The 17332-nt window shown below is 45.0% G+C and overlaps 1 protein-coding gene across 2 annotated transcripts; it reads left to right on the top strand.

Moving 5' to 3' along the window:
- Nucleotides 1-9953: 9953 nt before the first annotated feature.
- Nucleotides 9954-14920, top strand: LOC307072594 (caspase-8-like). 2 transcript variants are annotated; one of them, XM_079731952.1, is made up of 8 exons: nt 9954-10186; nt 10713-10995; nt 11088-11193; nt 11439-11574; nt 11683-11756; nt 12387-12516; nt 12935-13508; nt 13869-14920. In XM_079731952.1, the coding sequence occupies exons 2-8, from the start codon at nt 10715-10717 to the stop codon at nt 14077-14079; spliced, it is 1512 nt and encodes a 503-aa protein (XP_079588078.1). In that variant the 5' UTR covers nt 9954-10186; nt 10713-10714; the 3' UTR covers nt 14080-14920. The 2 variants fall into 2 exon arrangements, with proteins under 2 accessions (XP_079588078.1, XP_079588077.1); XM_079731951.1 differs by having other exon boundaries at nt 10177-10292; nt 13869-14919.
- Nucleotides 14921-17332: the final 2412 nt, after the last annotated feature.

Here is a 17332-nt window from a genome sequence, read left to right as displayed (position 1 = left end):
CCTTTTCTCTCTCTCTCGCTGTTCTCACTCAACGGTAGGAGATGAGTGACCGGTCGCTGTTCTCACTCACCGGTCGCGTGTGTGACGTCACACACGCGACCGTCACACACGCGCGTAGAATCCTAGAATCTCGCGGGGGGAGTGAGTGTGTTTAATGCATATGAGTCTGTGAGGCAGAGAGCCACAGGAAAGAGCGAGAGAAGGGAACACAACGAGTATGCCGGCGGCGGCAAAAAGAAACATTACGTGCCAATTTGTATTCGATGTTCGCGACAGGGGCATTTTATACATCGCCTGGAGAACATCTCGCGATACATCGCATATATTCGATATATCGCCCAGCCCTAATAGAGATACATTTTAGTCCATACCGTACAGCCCTAATTTGAAGGAACTATCTTATGTTAAATTCGAGGTACGTCAAGCTTTTTGGAGCAAAAACAACAGCTATTTGTTGGCTTGATTCAACTAACGTTAGCTACCGCTTTTTTGAAGTGATATAATTTACAATAATTTTTTTTAGGACCAAGTCAACGCCAAGTACTGCACGAACATAGACCTTGCATAAAGTTAGTAAATATTAACAACATAGGGCTATTTAGATAAATAATATGGCACGGGTGTTGTCCTAGGCTAATACACCAACAGCAAATTTCTGTATAAAAAAGGGCTACATTTTGCATCCAAGTCCGTCATTTGAAATCTTTCCATTGTATTGTGTGCTACAACCTACGTATGAATATTCATGATAAATCCCGCCCAGGGTAGCTCAGAATTCGAGTAGCCGTATATCTCGAAACACCCATCAGTCCTTGGACCGATGATTTTTTTTTAACCTTTTTTACTCTGAGGTGTTTGCAGGTCTGATAAATAAACCATGTTCTTATTTTGCATGATCACCGCATGATCTTTGGTTGAGTTTTGGGGGAGCATTTGTTCGTCTCATTCAAATTACATTGTAAATCCTTGAAATCAATTTGTGCGACTCGAGGTCCAGACTGATCCGTGTGGCGATACAAAATGTGAGGTCAGGGGTCTCCAGGCTAGCTAGTCGTGGGAGATCTCATTTAATTGTGTAGTACTTGCGCATAAAAACTGATCCACTGAAACCAAAACCTGTGTAGTCTGGTCCACAACTTCCTCAAATACCTTTAATGGTTACACAACTTAACAGTCAGATTTGACCTCTTGTGTTATATAGAACCTTGTTTCACAAAGCTTTGTGTTTCTTGGATACACCATATCCCATGTAGGCTCAACAGAGAGACTTCTGCTGGATCTTCAACATCGCTGACTGCAGTCGTTCCCGTGGACAATACAATAATCACTTTAAGAAGAACCGTCAGGTAGATGTGGTTAAAGTCATGGGAAAACGTGGACTTTGTTACAGAGGGGATAAAGCAGAGGCTGCTTATACACTAGAAAACACTGCAGTCAATCATGGCAACTTTCTAGACTTGCAACTACTCATTAGCCGTTTTATTGAGCAAAGCAAGGAGCATCATGATGGTGGTGCAAAAGGCAGGGAGGCTGTTGTGACTCTTATGTCAAAGGACATAGTAAATAAGGTTTTGGAGAATCTCGGAAAGTGGATCAAGTGCACGATTGCAGATGAGGTTAGAGCGGCAGGTATGTTTTCTGTGCAAATTGACACTACCCAAGTTAACACCTCAACTGACCAGTGTGCTATCATCGTAAGATATGTCACTGATACCATTCATGAGCGATTGGTTTCTGTCGTGGACTGTGAGAATTCCACTGGCAGGTATTTCGCAGACTTATTGAAACAGACTTTAGATGACCTCAGCATTGATATTAGCACATGTGTGGGTAACTCTACCGATGGTGCTGCCAATATGCAGGGACAATATCAGGGCTTCTCTGCATTACTCTCCAAGAACTCTCCCACGCAGATCCATGTGTGGTGTTATGGACATGTACTTAATCTTGTATTGGCAGATACAACAGGGAGCGTGATAGAAAGTGCATCTCTTTTTACAGTGCTGAATGATGTGGTAGTGTTTCTCAGAGAGTCTTGGAAGCGCATAGAGATGTGTGAGAAGACAAGTGAGGACAAAAGTCATAGGATACTTGGCCTAATAGGGGCGACAAAGTTGTGGGCTAATGATCAGGCTCTCATCAAGGTCTTTGGATACTTTGGTGATCCTAAGGATGCTTTCTATGTTGACCTGCTGCTGACCCTAGCCTCAGTTGTAGGAGATAAGACTATGACCTCGTCAGTGAGAGCAAAAGCTATGGGACACATCAACCATCTCTTAAAGTATGAGGTTATCCTTACTGCTCAAATCTTCTTACGAATTTTTCAAGCTACAACCCCTCTATCCAATTACCTACAGACACATGGGATGGATATTTTGACATCTCAGCGTTTGGTTGAAGGGACACAGGATAGCCTGAGTAAATATGTCAGGGACTTTAAGGGTGTGAAAGGAGCAGCTGATATGTTTGTGAGTTGGGCCAATGAAAAACTGGAAGATGTGGGCAGTGACCTGGTTCTGGAGTCAGCACTTCCAGAGAAATGTCTAAGAAAAAAGAAAAGAATGCCAGGGGAGCTTATGGAGGATGACCCAGTAGCTTCACCTGATGTCTCCTATGAAATTAATATCCACAATATCATTCTGGACACTGTTCTTAGCAGCATAGACACTAGGTTTTCGGCCAACGCAAAATTAGTCTCAGATTTTGCTTGTCTCAACCCTAAAAATTTCCTTGAAGTAAGGAAAAATGGACTCCCAAACGCAGCACTCACAGAAATCAGCAGGTGTCTGATTAGATTTGATGATCGAGCGACTGTTTGTGCGTTGCGTTGTGAACTGTATAGCCTGGCATCTCAGTGGGAGAAATTGAAGAGGTCACCTCTAGAAGGTTATACTGTCAGGATAGGGACGGAGGACAGTGGACCAGATGGTAGATTCACAGAACCAAAGATGGAATTGGACAGTAGGGCCTGTTCTTCCTGCCAAAATTGTGCCATTTGTGTTCATTTGATACTTTCACAGTATAATCTCCTCCAAGATGCTTACCATATAATTGGGCTGGCCTACAAGTTCTTCTTGACGCTTTCAAGCTCTCCGGTTGCATGTGAGAGGAGCTTCTCAACTTTAAAGTTTGTGAAGAATAGGCTACGAAGCTCAATGTCTCAGGAGCACTTGGAGGCCTTCATGCTAATGCGCACTGAGAAGGAAATCCTCATGTCTTTAGACAATTGAAAATTTCTAAACAAGGTTGCAGAAACCAGTGTACTGCTCAACTGATGATTGATGCTGTAGACCTGTAGAAAAATGTTTTTATTTCAAATTCTAGTTAAAATGTATTGCTCCAGTGAAAGTTGGCCTTTTATTTTGTTACGGTGTATATTGTGTGCCTAATAACCAGTAATAAATAAATTCATTTTGATTCAAATATTTTTCTGGAATTTGTATCCATTATCAATTGTATTTTCTGCTCTTCTCTTCTTCTGCTTTACCGCGTCTCTCATGCGTCTTAACTTTCAAGTATTTTGATCCCTTCTATTGGTACCCATTATAACATACACAATTATAAAATCAAATAATACAACAATAACATTAACATACAAACCCTTTGGTATGCTTACGTAAAAATGTGTATCAAGTTAAAAAATAACATTAACAGTTAACATATTAAATCACATTGATTAATGAATTCAGGTATAAATGTCATGTAAGCAGCAGTTTGTTTCCTCTAGAAGTTTTGGAAGACTTCCAAATCATCTTCTTATTACAAAATGTGACCAAGTAAAACATCATGTAAAATACCTAACCCTAAGCTAATGTAGAGTAGTAGTAGTAGTAGAAGTGTGTAGAGTTGCTAGAGTGACCCGGGCTGCATGTTAAATTCGCTGCAGCTTGGGTCGTCTAGACTTTTAAGTTACCACTTTGGCCCTATATAGGTCAATAGTGTGGCGACCACGGGTGTGGGCGCCATGTTCCGGAGCCGCGGGGGATTCTGGGAGTTGGGGTAGTCAGTTGACAAAGGGGGTTTTGTTGATTTGTTCTGTTGTTGGGGCTTATGGGTCTGGGATGTTGTGTGTTAATTGTGTGTTGTTCCATTGTTGTGTGATGTGTAGTGTGATCGGGACCTTCCCGTGCAGTGTGTAGTGTGATCGGGTCCTTCCCGTGCTGCTCGCCACAATAGGTTGCATGTCGCCATATTGTAAAGTTGTCCAAAATGTGAGTGTACAGATCTGGTTCCCCACATATTGCACTACTTAGTACCCATAATAAACTGTAAAATAAGCTGTTATATGTAGTGTTTTTTGCCTGCCAAGTTCTTTGGTTTGGCACCTCCTCCAGTTCTCTCTCTCCCCCCCCCCCCCCCCCTTTTTTTTGTATAGTGTGCCACACATTAAACACATGTGACTCAACACAAGTTTTGTCACTCACCTGTTTTACTGGTTTATGTTTAAATCCTTTATTTCCTCTAGTCAGTAGGGTCATAACAGAGGTGTACAACTGCCCACTCATTCAAAAGCAATACCCGATAGTGAACAGCGGTTTTTATCGTCATCGGAATCATCCAATAGAGATGCTCCGGCACGAAGGGGTTCTTCCTGCTGGGCCGATCGCCAGTGTTGGGACTCGTCCTCCGCTCGCCTACTGAAGATGCGCTCCACCATCAGGCCTTCTGGGACTGTTGGAAGACTTGGTTTACTTTTAGATTAAATATTGATGTATTCATTATTTGGCAATGGAGAAGAATACAAATGTGCAACAGATAAGTGACTTAAGTCGGGTTTTGTTATGTTTTTTATATTACTTTTATGGCTAGATACATGTTCATAATCTATGTTGAAATAAAAATTCTCACAGATGTACATGTCTTCATTTTTACCTTTACCAGTGTAATATTTGTTAATGAATAAGAAATAGGAGTAGATGTTTGCTAGCGTCTCTTCGCCATGCGTGAACAGGTTGAAGTGATTTCCTCTTGACTACTCACTCTGGGCTGTCACACCAAAGACCCATAGCGCCATCTGTTGGATGATAAAGTCTAATTTCCGCCGGAATAGGTCCATGGAAGCGCACGGCAGCAAACCAATAAATACAATATTATTCACGAGTTACAATCAACCCCTACACACCAATATTATAACCCATTAAATACGATATGATTTCCAGATGCCATGGCAACATCCGCTCGCGACACTGGACTTGCGAGGCATCGACGCAGACTTTCATTTCTTTGCCACTGATTAGCTATTGATACCATAGATAGACTGTAACAATACCCTGTGAATTGCATAGGGGTCGATGTGAGCTCATGAATATTCATGAGCAAAGGCAAACTTATTGGCTGTAGAGGTGTTCTGAGACGACTGCGAACCGGCAACTTTCAAAAATAGAAGAGGCAGGTATCGTAAACGAAGAGCCGGTTTTGGGACTTAATGATTTCTATTATTTTCGGCGACCGGTTTGCTGCCGTGCCACTTCCGTGCCGGTTCCGGTGGGAATTTGCCTAAGTATATCCAAGCGGGGCCATCCCTATGTTCCCCGGGTGCAAAGGGTTAGGGTCAGGTTTAGGGTTATGGTTGGGGTTAGGGTGAGGCTTAACCCTAAACTTAACCCTAACCATAACCAATCTGAGAAGAGACATTTAAACCTATGTTTACGTCCTATGTTCCCCGGTCACATACAAAGCGGGGAACATAGGACCCGGGGAACATAGATACGCTCCCGCCAAACATAACATTAAATGTAACTCAAATACTCTTAGTTTTAATTCCTTGTTCTCCTAACACCTGACGATAAAACCAAGACATTTATTTCACTTATCAGTTACAAAACAAATTTAACACAAAAACATTCCTTTCTCCTAGACATTCCCCTTCAGTGTCATGTTTCCTCTATCGGTCTCTGAGTCCAACATGTCTTGTTGACGTTCTCACGGCTGGTGTATCGGTCTCTGTGGTTGGTGCAGGTGAATCATCAGTGTGTCTGTTTGGATTGAAATGTAGAGACGCATTCGGAAGTGTCGGTAATGAAAGGTTCTGAAAGACGGCATACCCATGTAGCTAATTACTAAGGAATAAAATGTATACAAAATCTGTCTGGCACGTTTTATGAAGAAAACGTTTCCAAAAAAGCATGGACATATGACCACCTATGTTCTGCTCCATGTATCCAATGTTGACAACGTGACATGACATGGCTAAGCTAACAACATAAACAAGAGGAGCTAGGAAAGGAAATTAACTGCGTGTTTAAGTTCAGAAGGGCCAAACGTGTGGCAGCACAGCAATACAAAAGTCATCAAGATTGAAAAAGAAAAAAATATTTGTTACACAGCTGAACGCTGTATCACATCATGAGCTGGCTGTTCTCAATCACAACACGCATTCCATCAAATGTAGCCTAATTCCGGCATTCTGACCAAAACTCATGCACTCCCCCCCACAATTATTCCAGAATTCAAGCAAAGCAAGAATGACCAAAAGTCACTTTGTGTCAATGTAAGGCTGTTAATTAGACAGGCCACCATGTGGCGCTGTTTACCGCGATTTTAATATCATGTCCCTTATGCGCCACCGTAGTTCACGTGTGTGCGCCAACGTAGTTCGTGTGAGTGCCATCTTGTTTCGTGTTTGACCCGGATACAAGGTGAGCAAGTTATCTTGGACAATCTATATTTTTAATATAAGTTTAAACCACCCATCCATTCAGTTTGTTTGGTCAATATATTGCATATATTACAATGTGTTCGTTTACCTGTTGAGTGTTATATGTGATGTGTGTGTTTGCGTCTTATATGATCTCGTACGATATGATTTTGTCTACTGTTTAATTTAATGTTTTTGACTTTTATTTGAAAGAGAATGTTTCTTAAATTAGATAGTTTATAGTTATATGTATTTATTTTTACATTTTTTGGGGTCAAAGAGTTTTTTCTAATTCTTGTTTGGTGTTTGACCCTCATGGATACAAGGGATACAAGATACAAGGCCATATTGAAGACTTTCCACTGTTAATAAATTGCCAAGCGTCTCCCACAATCCAGAACCCTAATGTCCCGTGGTCCTTCTCTACCCATCACACCAAACAATCAAACACAACGCAGAGTCCAGGGTCATAGAGACACAGCGGGACATTAGGGTTACATCAACAAGAGACCGCATCCTGACTCCACCGACTATCAATTGCAAGTTCAAACAGCCGACCACTTGAGTGCAAAAAACACAAAAGACCTCGCCACAGCACCAGCAAATCTTAAGCAATAAATATCGCGTCTTACCTTTATTTATGTGGCAGTGGTCTGCAAATGCATCCCGTGGTGTAGCCTACCACTTCCATTTAGTTCAACAGGTTATCGTTCTGATACTGTCCATGGAACTAGCAACCCGCTCTGGTGCTTATTACCTATGTATTCAGGCTAAACTGACTCGATTGTCTGATGCCTCATCATCCCAGCCAAAGAGTATTGGTATTATTAGTAATGGCTACTTGCCAAATCGAAAAAATAACTTTGCACAGTGTGTCTTTTCCCAATGTATTTGTTATCATTCGTAGCGTTGATCAGCAGAGAAATAGTTCACCAAAGTCGTTGACGTCGCTTAGCAACCGAACACGCTGGGGTTGATAAGTTACCGGACTGCGGAGTGATACAGACGACGTGAATCAGAGGCAAAAAGAAACACTTTCCTTGAAAGCGGTCAAATATGGTGGACGTGAGCATTCCACTGCATTGAGAAGAGCCGTGTAATAAACAAAAAATAATTGACACCTGGACGTTAGGAAGGCCCATAGTGGAGGACGTTACTCTGTCCAGGGGAACGCCCCCGAGAAGGGCAGGGGTGGTTTTCCCAATATTCCAGGTCTGGTGACACCGAACGGGGTACGAGGAGCACCCTGAGCTTGTGTCGCACGGGGTCCAACCGTTGGCAAGCAAACCACCGCTGGAGTCTGCGCATAAAGAGCAGACCCAGGGGAACCACGGGATGGGCGGCTGCCATCAGCCCTAACAGGCACATGGTGGACAGTGCGGTCACGTTTCTGCGAACGCAAAGCAGGGAGAATGCAAACAGGACGGCGTTTCGGCGAGGAGGCGAGAGCATCGCTGTCATGGTGGCTGAGTCTAGGCAGTGCCCCAAGTAGACTATCTGTCAGCTGGGGAACGGGGAGCTCTTTTCCCAGTTGATGGCAAAACCCAGGAAAGAGAGATGGTTTATCACTGTCATGGTGTCCCTTCTCGCAGCTTCCTCTGAATTGCTCAGAATAAGGAGGTCGTCGAGGTAGAAGAGAACCCTCTTCTACAGAGGAGAGCAGGGCGGGGGATCCCCTCGCCTGAGTATCAGCCCACCCATCCACGTCCGTGAAGTCGGAGAAGGCCTTCACCGGAGCCTTCAATGTAGAAGGGTCCCCACCCTAAGCGGTGAAAAAATGCTGAATGGGTGGGAACAGGAGGCGCTGGGTAGCCCGCCGGGAGGAAGACAGGGTGCGAAAGCATTCGCCCTGCATGTCATCCGACATGGGGGCGAGAGGCGGGGCTGGCATAGGGATGCCGTTGATAGCCGCCGCCTCGCCCATGGTTTCGCCGAATAGATCGGCCATCCGGCGTGGCTTCTCCCTGAGGACGACCGAGGCGGTGGAAGCCCTGGAGTGGGAGAAACCGGACGCAGAGTCTGCAAAGACGTCATCCAAGGAGGCATCGTCGTCCACCTCATGTGGTTGTTGTCGTCTTCGACGTCCGGGACTCCAGCCTTAAAAATGGCGATGGCCTCGGAGAGGTCCACCGACGGTGAGACGAAGAGGTGCCTGGAGAGGAGCCCTCTTTAGGTAGCGCGCAGTAGGCGGCGCAGGAGGCGGCGCAGGAAGCGGCGCAGGAAGCGGAGCAGGAAGCGGCGCAGGAAGTGGCGCAGGAAGCGGGGGTAACCAAGGCAACCGCGCCGTGTTCAGCGCGGAGGCATCGGAAACACACCAGGTGCCCATCACCCGGCGCCAGAGAAGCGGGACAGGAAGCACAATGAGGCCCTGAAAAGGGCCCAGCCCTTAAGGAAGCGCTCTCCAGTGGCCCTGAAAAGGGCCTTTGGTCTGTCGCCTCGCCCACGCCGCTGCCACAAGGTTTATGAAGCTTAGAAGTCATAATCTGCTGTTGATCAGTACAATGCTGAAAGAAATGGGAGGATGAGCGGCGGTATGTGCCGCCTTATATCCGCGGTGCCGTGGGAAATGTGGGCGGTGCCCACGTTGATTGGTGCATAGTTTAAATTTTCACGTGCGTGAGCAAGCGCACGGGAAAAGCCCATAAGGTGAAGCCTAGACGGCGTAACCTACATCAAATAGAACTATAAAGTTTTCCTAGGCAGAATGATATGAAGTGTCCGCTCTACGTGTGCTCCGTGCATGCTCTGCGTGTGTGCAGTGACTGACTGTCAGGTTCATGCATGCAACCAATAAAGTGTGGATCGACAAGGATCATACCATTAATCAAGCAGCGAGGGGTGGGGATGCACGTTGAGCTCATATGCAATGAAAACAATCGGCGACAGCAATTTGTTGATATTAGAAAATGTAATTTTCACTGTTGAATACTAGTAGGATGTATTGAATAATTTAAGTGACATATAGGCATGTACGAATCATAAGTCAAAACGTGGTAATATGAAGAGCCATTTGGGAGCCGAAAGAGCCGGCTCTTGCTGGTGAGCTGATCCAAATAATCCGGCTACCTGAAAGGAGCCAAAGATTCCATCACTAAACTGAATTCCTCTTGACCTACTCTCTCTATGGGCTGTCACGCTTAATACCCATAGCACCATCTGTTGGTGGATGATAAGAATAGCCGAGCTATAGACACATCAGTACAACCATTAGTAATGGGCGCACTTTCCGCATTAGCAGTTAGTTCGGCAGTGACGGCAATAGTGGGCAAAGCAAGGGAAGTTAATATAGCTTATTGAATAGCATAGTCACAATATATGTAAGCATAGAACCTTTGAGCAATGGAGGGGGCCTGATTTGAACAAACATTTGTGTGCGTGTGTGTGTGTGTGTGTCATATTTTTATTGCTGTATGGTCTTTCCGGTTCCTTCTGGGTAAACAAATCACCAAATTCTCCAGATTGCAGAGATAAACTTATGATGATTAAACAACCTCCTTACCACCACATTTTATCAGTAAGGGAAACGCCTCCATAAGGTACGACACTAAGGTAAGACAGGACGTGTGTCTTCATTTAGATCACTTTAGAAAAAATGTTTGTGGAGGACGATTATAGGAGAGCCTGAACTAAAGCAGAAAGAACCTTTCGGCACCAGGTGATAACAATAAAATTAATAATTAATTGCATTTATTTAGCGATTTTCAAAGTAGATCAAAAGTGCTCAACGTAGTGTATGTGTGTGGGATTGAGTGAGTGTCTGTGTGTTTGTGTGTGTGTGTGAGAGTGAGTGTCTCTGTGTTTGTGTGTGAGAGTGTGTGGCGAGGAATGTTTCTTTGTAATGAGCACTACTGTATACTTCCTGGAAATGGAGTGACACCGGTTTTCATAACAGAGCAGCTACTAATAAGTTAATCAATACATATAGACATGTCGTAGCTGTAGATGCAACAACTAAGATTCAAGTTGAATGCCTGGCACTCTCTCACAGTGGCCAACGCCCTGAGACATGCCTGGGCCTATATCTCGTAACTGCAACAATAACTAAACAGTCTATAATATCTGACTTTTGGAACAGAGATGGAGTTCCAGGAGAAGCTACTAAAGGTGGACCAGGCCCTGAGCAGAGATGACACAAAAGCATTAGCCTTTCTCTGCAAGGATATCCTGAAATGTGATATACGCTTGGTGGAGTCCCCCATTGACCTCTTCCAACGTCTGGAGGAAAAAGACGTCCTCTCTGAGGATCAGCCGTACCTACTCGCCGATCTACTCCGTGTCATCGAACACTTTCAGTTACTGCGTGAGCTTGATCTCAACAGTACGATGTCTACAACAGTAAACCCTATCACCCCTTACAGGTAATGAATTTCCCCATCCCCCCCAATATTCATTATTAATCTAGAAAAGATGTTGATTATTCCAATTTTAAATGTCTGCTTTTGTCATATAGGAAGCTGCTTTATGAACTTTCGAAAGGCATCGGCCAAAAAGAATTGAAAATGATCAAATTTCTTTTGAACAAAGACCTCCAACGTTCAGCACTGGAGCTGAATGTTGTAAGTGCTTTCTCAATACTCAGGGCTGCTGTTTTGTGAATTCTGAATATAGTTTTAATTTTTATGAGATCGTGTTTTCAAACTCTTCATCTAAAATGTAATTCTACAAACATTTTAAAGACCTAAGCCAAGGGAAGTAACGTAATTAATGTAACACACTTCCAACAGGCCCTTCAGAGTGCTCTACAGAGGAATAGTCTGTTATAATGCTATACTTTGTAATTTTCAATGCTCTTATCCCTTAGTCTACACTTGAAGTCTTCTTAGAAATGGAGCGCAAGGACCTCCTGAGCAGCTCTCACCTCGACCTGCTGGAGCAGATCCTGGAAGATGTCTGTCCAGTGTTGGTGAAAGACATCCAACAGTTTAATGCCTCACAAGGTAAACATTGAATGTTTTTAATAGTGTCATGGTCTTCATCCACACATTTTACATAATTACCATTTTAATATACCAAATAAATAAAATATAAACCTATACTGTATTTAGGAAAAATAGCAAAAGAGACGGGACTTGTCGACTCCCGACCAAGGTCCTCATCGGATGCCCCTCGCCCTGGAAAGGTACAGCAGCAGATGATGATCCCAACGTATAAATAAACCATGTCCTTATTTTGCATGATCATCACATGATCTTTGATTGAGTTTTGGGGGAGCGTCCTTTCATCTTTTGATTCAGATTCCAACATCACAACCAGAAAGACCACTCTCAGTAGTGATACAAGCTTACCAGAACTCTGGTTCTGATTGATCAAAGAAAGCTCTAGCCGTGACCTCGGGTGCATGATTGTGTTCTTTTGTAATGTTTAATATTGAGGCTATTTCTGCAATAACTGCCCTTCTTATGTTAACGTTACCACTCGTTGTTTCCAGCGTCGACATTACTGTTTTCCTGCGGCGGCCTTAATTTTACATCATAAAGTATGACACTCTCCCTGATAGGCCTGTTTAAAGGTCAGCAACTACGACTCAGTCCCTGATTAGCCCATTTACGGTATGAACTATGACACAGTCCCTTATTCATACCCGTTTACGTCATAAACCCATTTGCAATTCCTTGAAATCGGTTTGGGCCACCAGTGCCGACTGGTCCACAACTTCCTCAAGTACCTTGAATGGTTAAGCATCGTTACCGTCTGATTTTGACCTCTGGTGTTATATGAAGCCCCATCTCCCACAATTTTGTGTTTCCAGGATCAGACGGATCCCACGCGATACCCCATGAAGGCTCAACAGAGAGGCTTCTGCTTGATAATTAACAACTTTGACTTCAGCCGTTCCCGTGGAAGCCAAAGCAATCGGATAGGGACACACATTGATACCGGTAGGTCCATCCCATAGTAATAACATACTTATATATTGTGCTCTGCTCCTTTATACATATTGTTGCGAGCAGCACGGGAATGACGAGACGAGAGCCCAGGTTCAGAAGTTTGCAACTCTCATGCCCCATACACCGACCCCTTTAATAACACACACACAAAACACACTCCACCTAACCCTCCACCATGAACACCTCAGTGACGGTGTCAATGTTTGCCAACTCCAGCGGCACACGGAACACGGCGACCACAACCACTGTCGCGAAAATATTTTACAGTACATACACACTACCAGATCATGTTATAAAAACTTTTAACAAAATATATAGATTGTTCGATTTTTGCAAAGATTCAGCCCTGTTACATCTTTGTCTATGTGTGTGTGTGTGTGTGCACATGTGCGTTCCACTGGTCCTGCAGAGAGCCTGAGGCATGTGTTCACCTGGCTGGGCTTCAAGGTGGAGGTGCTGCAGGACGCCACCAGAGACCAGATGCTCTCCTCCATGCGGGAGCTGGCCAGCAGGGACCACAGTGGGATGGACTGCGTGGCTTGCGTCGTCCTGAGCCACGGCCTGAAGGGCGGCGTGTACGGGGTGGACGGAGGGGTGGTCCAGCTGGAGGAGCTCACAGACCTTCTGAATGGGGTGCGGTGCGCCTCCCTGAGAGGGAAGCCCAAGCTGTTCTTCATCCAGGCCTGCCAGGGCAACCAGAGGGAGCAGGCGGTCCCCGTCCAGGTCAACGGACCCGTCGACCCTGAGGTCCACGACCAAACTGACGGAACAAGCCGCCCCAGGGTCAACATCCAGACCGACGGATCCAGCAGCCCTGGGGATCTCTGCAGCGACGCATCGGTCGCGATTGAGTCGCTACCCAGCATGGCAGATTTCCTGATCAGCAAGTCTACCCCTCCCTCCTATGTCTCTCTCAGAGACAAGAAGAAAGGCTCCTGGTTCATCCAGTCCTTGTGCAAGAACCTTGTACTCTTGGTTCCACGGTGAGTGAAACGTTCCTGTTTAGACTTTGTTGTCCGTCATCATATTTTGCTTCGAAATTCCGAAACAACTTTTAAGCTGATAAATACATCTATCAATTTATTTTTCCATAACCGTTTCACACTTTACACTTTTTATTTTTATTAATTTTATTGGATTTTGTATATATATTTTCTTTGTGCCATATTTTAATGTTCATACACAGTTATTGTTTTTTTCATTTTAGATTAGCATCCTAATACTAATATTAGAAAAAAATTATCCTTGAAAGTAAGTTAAGCCCTTTTAGACTATGAAGCAACAACTTCCTATAACTGTTCGCTTATTACTGACTGGGACTTGTGTGTTCTTTGCCTTTCCAGTGACAAAGACTTAGTCAGTATCCTGATGGAGCTGAACGAGGATGTGAGCCAGAAGTCCGACTCCACCAACAGCATGAGACAGATGCCCGAATTTACCTCCAATTTACGGAAGCTTGTGGTCTTCCCAGTCCCTGAAGGCCCCCGTCCCAGTCTGCCCACCAGTCTAGCTTCCTGGGCTCGGTTCCAATTGATCAACCTCGGCCCTGTGTAGGTCAATTGGGAGTCCCCGTTAAGTTGTCCAAAATGTGAGTGTCCAAATCTGGGCCCGGTTTCCGGATAACGTCCACACTTAGCACGCTACGAAGATTCCTACCTTTAGAATTATCAAAGTTATTTACCTATATAGGCGTGGTTCCCGAACAGTCTCTTAGGAGTCTTCTTAGAAAACACTCCTTACGTCGTTCGTAAACGGCGCTGTCCGGAAAGAACGTGCTGAAATCAATTGCTCAGAGATTGATTTTCCATTTCATTCGCGTGCATGACAGCTTTCTAAAAATGTTGTAGTCTTTGCGAATAAAACATTGTTCGAAATCCTTCTAGTAGGCCTAAACATTTATTTAACTATGGGCGAATATAGCATAGCCAACACTGATTTAAAAAAAGAAACAGCAGAGGAGAATGAGGCAATCACATCCTTAATTTCATCCCAGCTGTTCAAATGAGGCTATTGATTTTCTGTTTACAAAGGTGTCTGACTTGTTGATTATTTATGGAAATAGACATTTTGATAGTTTGATAGTATATTTTCATAGTTTAATTAGCTTATTATATAATACTATTTATGCTGAGACTTTGCTTTGCTTTTTGCGCACCATCAAGAGAAAGAGGCGGTGGTTGAAAAAAATATTTTGATCGCTTATTAAGTTCACTCCTTGCTTATAATGGTTTATTCGTTTCCCAGTATCATTTCCTTAATTTAGAAGACAGTTTTGTTCATTTTTTAATTGAAAAATAAATACAATAATTTTTCAAAGTTGCGATTTGTGAAATTATTGGAAGCGAGTCAAGCTGACCTCGCCTGCTCTGCCCTATTTGTACTGTACTGTATATTGGTGAAACACAACACTGCTAATAGACCTCTGAAGATTAAGTCTCGCCTCCGAGGCTCAGGTTCCCTCTGTGAAATGTCTATGGGAAATAACATGGGGTTCTTGAATGATCGTACATATCAAACTCTGTAGGTGGCGAAGAATTGAAAGCTGCGTCACGTTTTGAACTACAACTTTTTCCATCTAGTTTCGACTAGGTTTTTGGATTGTCGGTGCTGTTAAAGTAGCATTAATAATCGTTAACTACTTTTAACGGCACCGACAATCCAAAAACCCAGCGAAGGACCGAGGGAACCGGGAGGCTCGGAGGCGGGACTTATTCTTCAGAGGTCATTGTGGCAGTGGTGGCGACTAGCGTCAGGAGCTGAAACATCGCTACGGTAGAGCTAAGAAGGTTCTACGAGCGTTTTAGACCAACCTTACCAACGAACGACGTACGATAGAGATTCGTAGCAAAGAACGTTTCGGGAAACACGAAAGATGTTAGGTAGAACTTAAAGTAGAGGTTACGAATTACATAGCGTTAAGGAGGCTTGTTTACAAGCCCTCCTCCTCTGCAAGCTGACCAGCCTGGCACATTCTCCCTGTATTAACCAACGTGAGTGCCACGCACCTTGCCTAACTTTATCGTTGGTTTCAAAAACTATCTGGTCATAAATCATTGAATTCCCAAGTTCATTAACAGTGACATAATTGGTTGAACCTGGGCTCCCGTCTCATCCTTCCCGTGCTGCTCGTCACATTGGTGTCAGAAGTGGGATTGGCCTGCGCAGGCGAAGAAAGGATTGGGATTGACGGTCGAGCCCATGGAAGCCCCAACCGACACGACGCACACTGCGTTGTGGGAGCGCAGTGCCCCCCGGACGGACAACTGCCAGCTGTCAACTGCCCCCTAGTGGCAAGGACGGCGGTGAAGCTGCCGATGTTTTCCGGGGCAATGCAGCTGGAGCCGTACCTAGCCCAATTCCGGCTCGCTGAGTGGTACAATGGCTGGGGTGCCAGGGAGGCGGTCGTCTACGTCGCCCTGGCGCTGGAGGGGACGGTGGTGCCGGCGCTCATGGACCTAGCCCCAGACGACCAACGGGACTTCCAGGCCCTGACCCGGGCATTGGAGAGGCGTTTTGGGCAGCGGGCAGTCGTCAACCACAGCCGGGAGCTGCTAACCAGCCGCCGCCGCCAGGAGGGGGAACGGTTGGGGGCCTACGCAGCGGACGTTCAGTTGTACGCCCGGAGTGGCTACCCTGACTTCCCTGCTGCAGCAAGGGTTAAACTAACCCTTCATGCCTTCCTTCAGGGACTTGCCTCGCCGCGGCTTGGGCAGCACGTCAGCCTCACCATGCCCCCGACCCTCGATGTGGCCGAACAGGCGGAGCGGGAGCTATCCGACCAACCCAGCCTGCAGCCGTCCACGGAGGATGATTGCCAGGACCAGTCTGGTCCGGCCAAGCACTGCTGCCGTTGCTGTGGTGCCCGGGTGGACGCGGCTGGGGCAGCCCTCTCCCGTGGCACAACGCCAGTGGCGTTCCAGTCCGAGCAGGTGTTATGTATGTGGTATACCCACATAATGAAGGAACTACTTTTTGTTGTATGCGTTGCCTGTTCTATGTGTGCGCATTGATTAATGTTCCCAGTTATGTAGATCCAGTAAAAACTATGTTGACTACAACTCCTGGTCTAGACATCCTTATTACGTTATAATTATGAAGTAATACATAACAATTGGCGACGAGAATCGTGTTGTATCCCCGCGGTGCAATGCTCCATAAGACAGGTTGAATGTGTCTTTGATGGCCGTCAGGATCACGTTGTTTACCCACCCGCATGGCGGCTGCGTTAATGGAAACGCTACGGAGTATCCTACGGAAGAAGTGACCGGATAAAAGTTTCACAGTGAGTGAAGAGCAACGAAACAAGTGAAAATGAATATTGGACGGATGGATTGTTTTGACAGTACTGTAGAAGATTGGTCGGCTTATGTGGAAAGACTTGAACAATACTGTGTGGCAAATGACGTGGAGGAGGAGAAGAAGGTTGCGGTGCTTTTGAGTCTGATGGGAGCTAAGACATACAATTTGCTACGTAACCTCACCATACCGGATAAGCCGTCTGAGAAAACGTTCCAACAGAATGTGGATTTGCTAAAATGCCACTTGAATCCGAAGCCACTAGTCATAGCCGAACGTTTCCGATTCCATAAGAGAGATCAGTTAAAGATGGAGTCTATAGCTGAATATATGGCGGAGCTGCGGAGATTGGCTGAACATTGTGACTTCGGGGCGGGACTTTTGGATGCACTCAGAGACAGGCTCGTATGCGGATTGGACAATGGCAATACACAGAAAATACTTTTGACGAAGAGAGATCTAACACTGGATATGGCATATGACATCGCCGTTTCAATGGAAACTGTTGAAA

The sequence above is a fragment of the Pollachius pollachius genome (assembly GCF_949987615.1).
Source record: "Pollachius pollachius genome assembly, chromosome: 3".
Classification (NCBI taxonomy): Eukaryota; Metazoa; Chordata; class Actinopteri; order Gadiformes; family Gadidae; genus Pollachius; species Pollachius pollachius.
Note: the sequence above shows the minus strand (reverse complement) of the source record. Positions and strands in the feature narration are given on the sequence as shown.

What these genes read in the sequence shown, in the direction of transcription:
- LOC307072594 (XM_079731952.1), top strand. Translation starts at nt 10,715, where the DNA reads ATGGAGTTCCAGGAGAAGCTACTAAAGGTGGACCAGGCCCTGAGCAGA. An exon ending in CAGCACTGGAGCTGAATGTT is followed by an intron (nt 11,194 to 11,438) that starts GTAAGTGCTTTC and finishes CTTATCCCTTAG; the next exon opens with TCTACACTTGAAGTCTTCTT. An exon ending in ATGCCCCTCGCCCTGGAAAG is followed by an intron (nt 11,757 to 12,386) that starts GTACAGCAGCAG and finishes TTGTGTTTCCAG; the next exon opens with GATCAGACGGATCCCACGCG.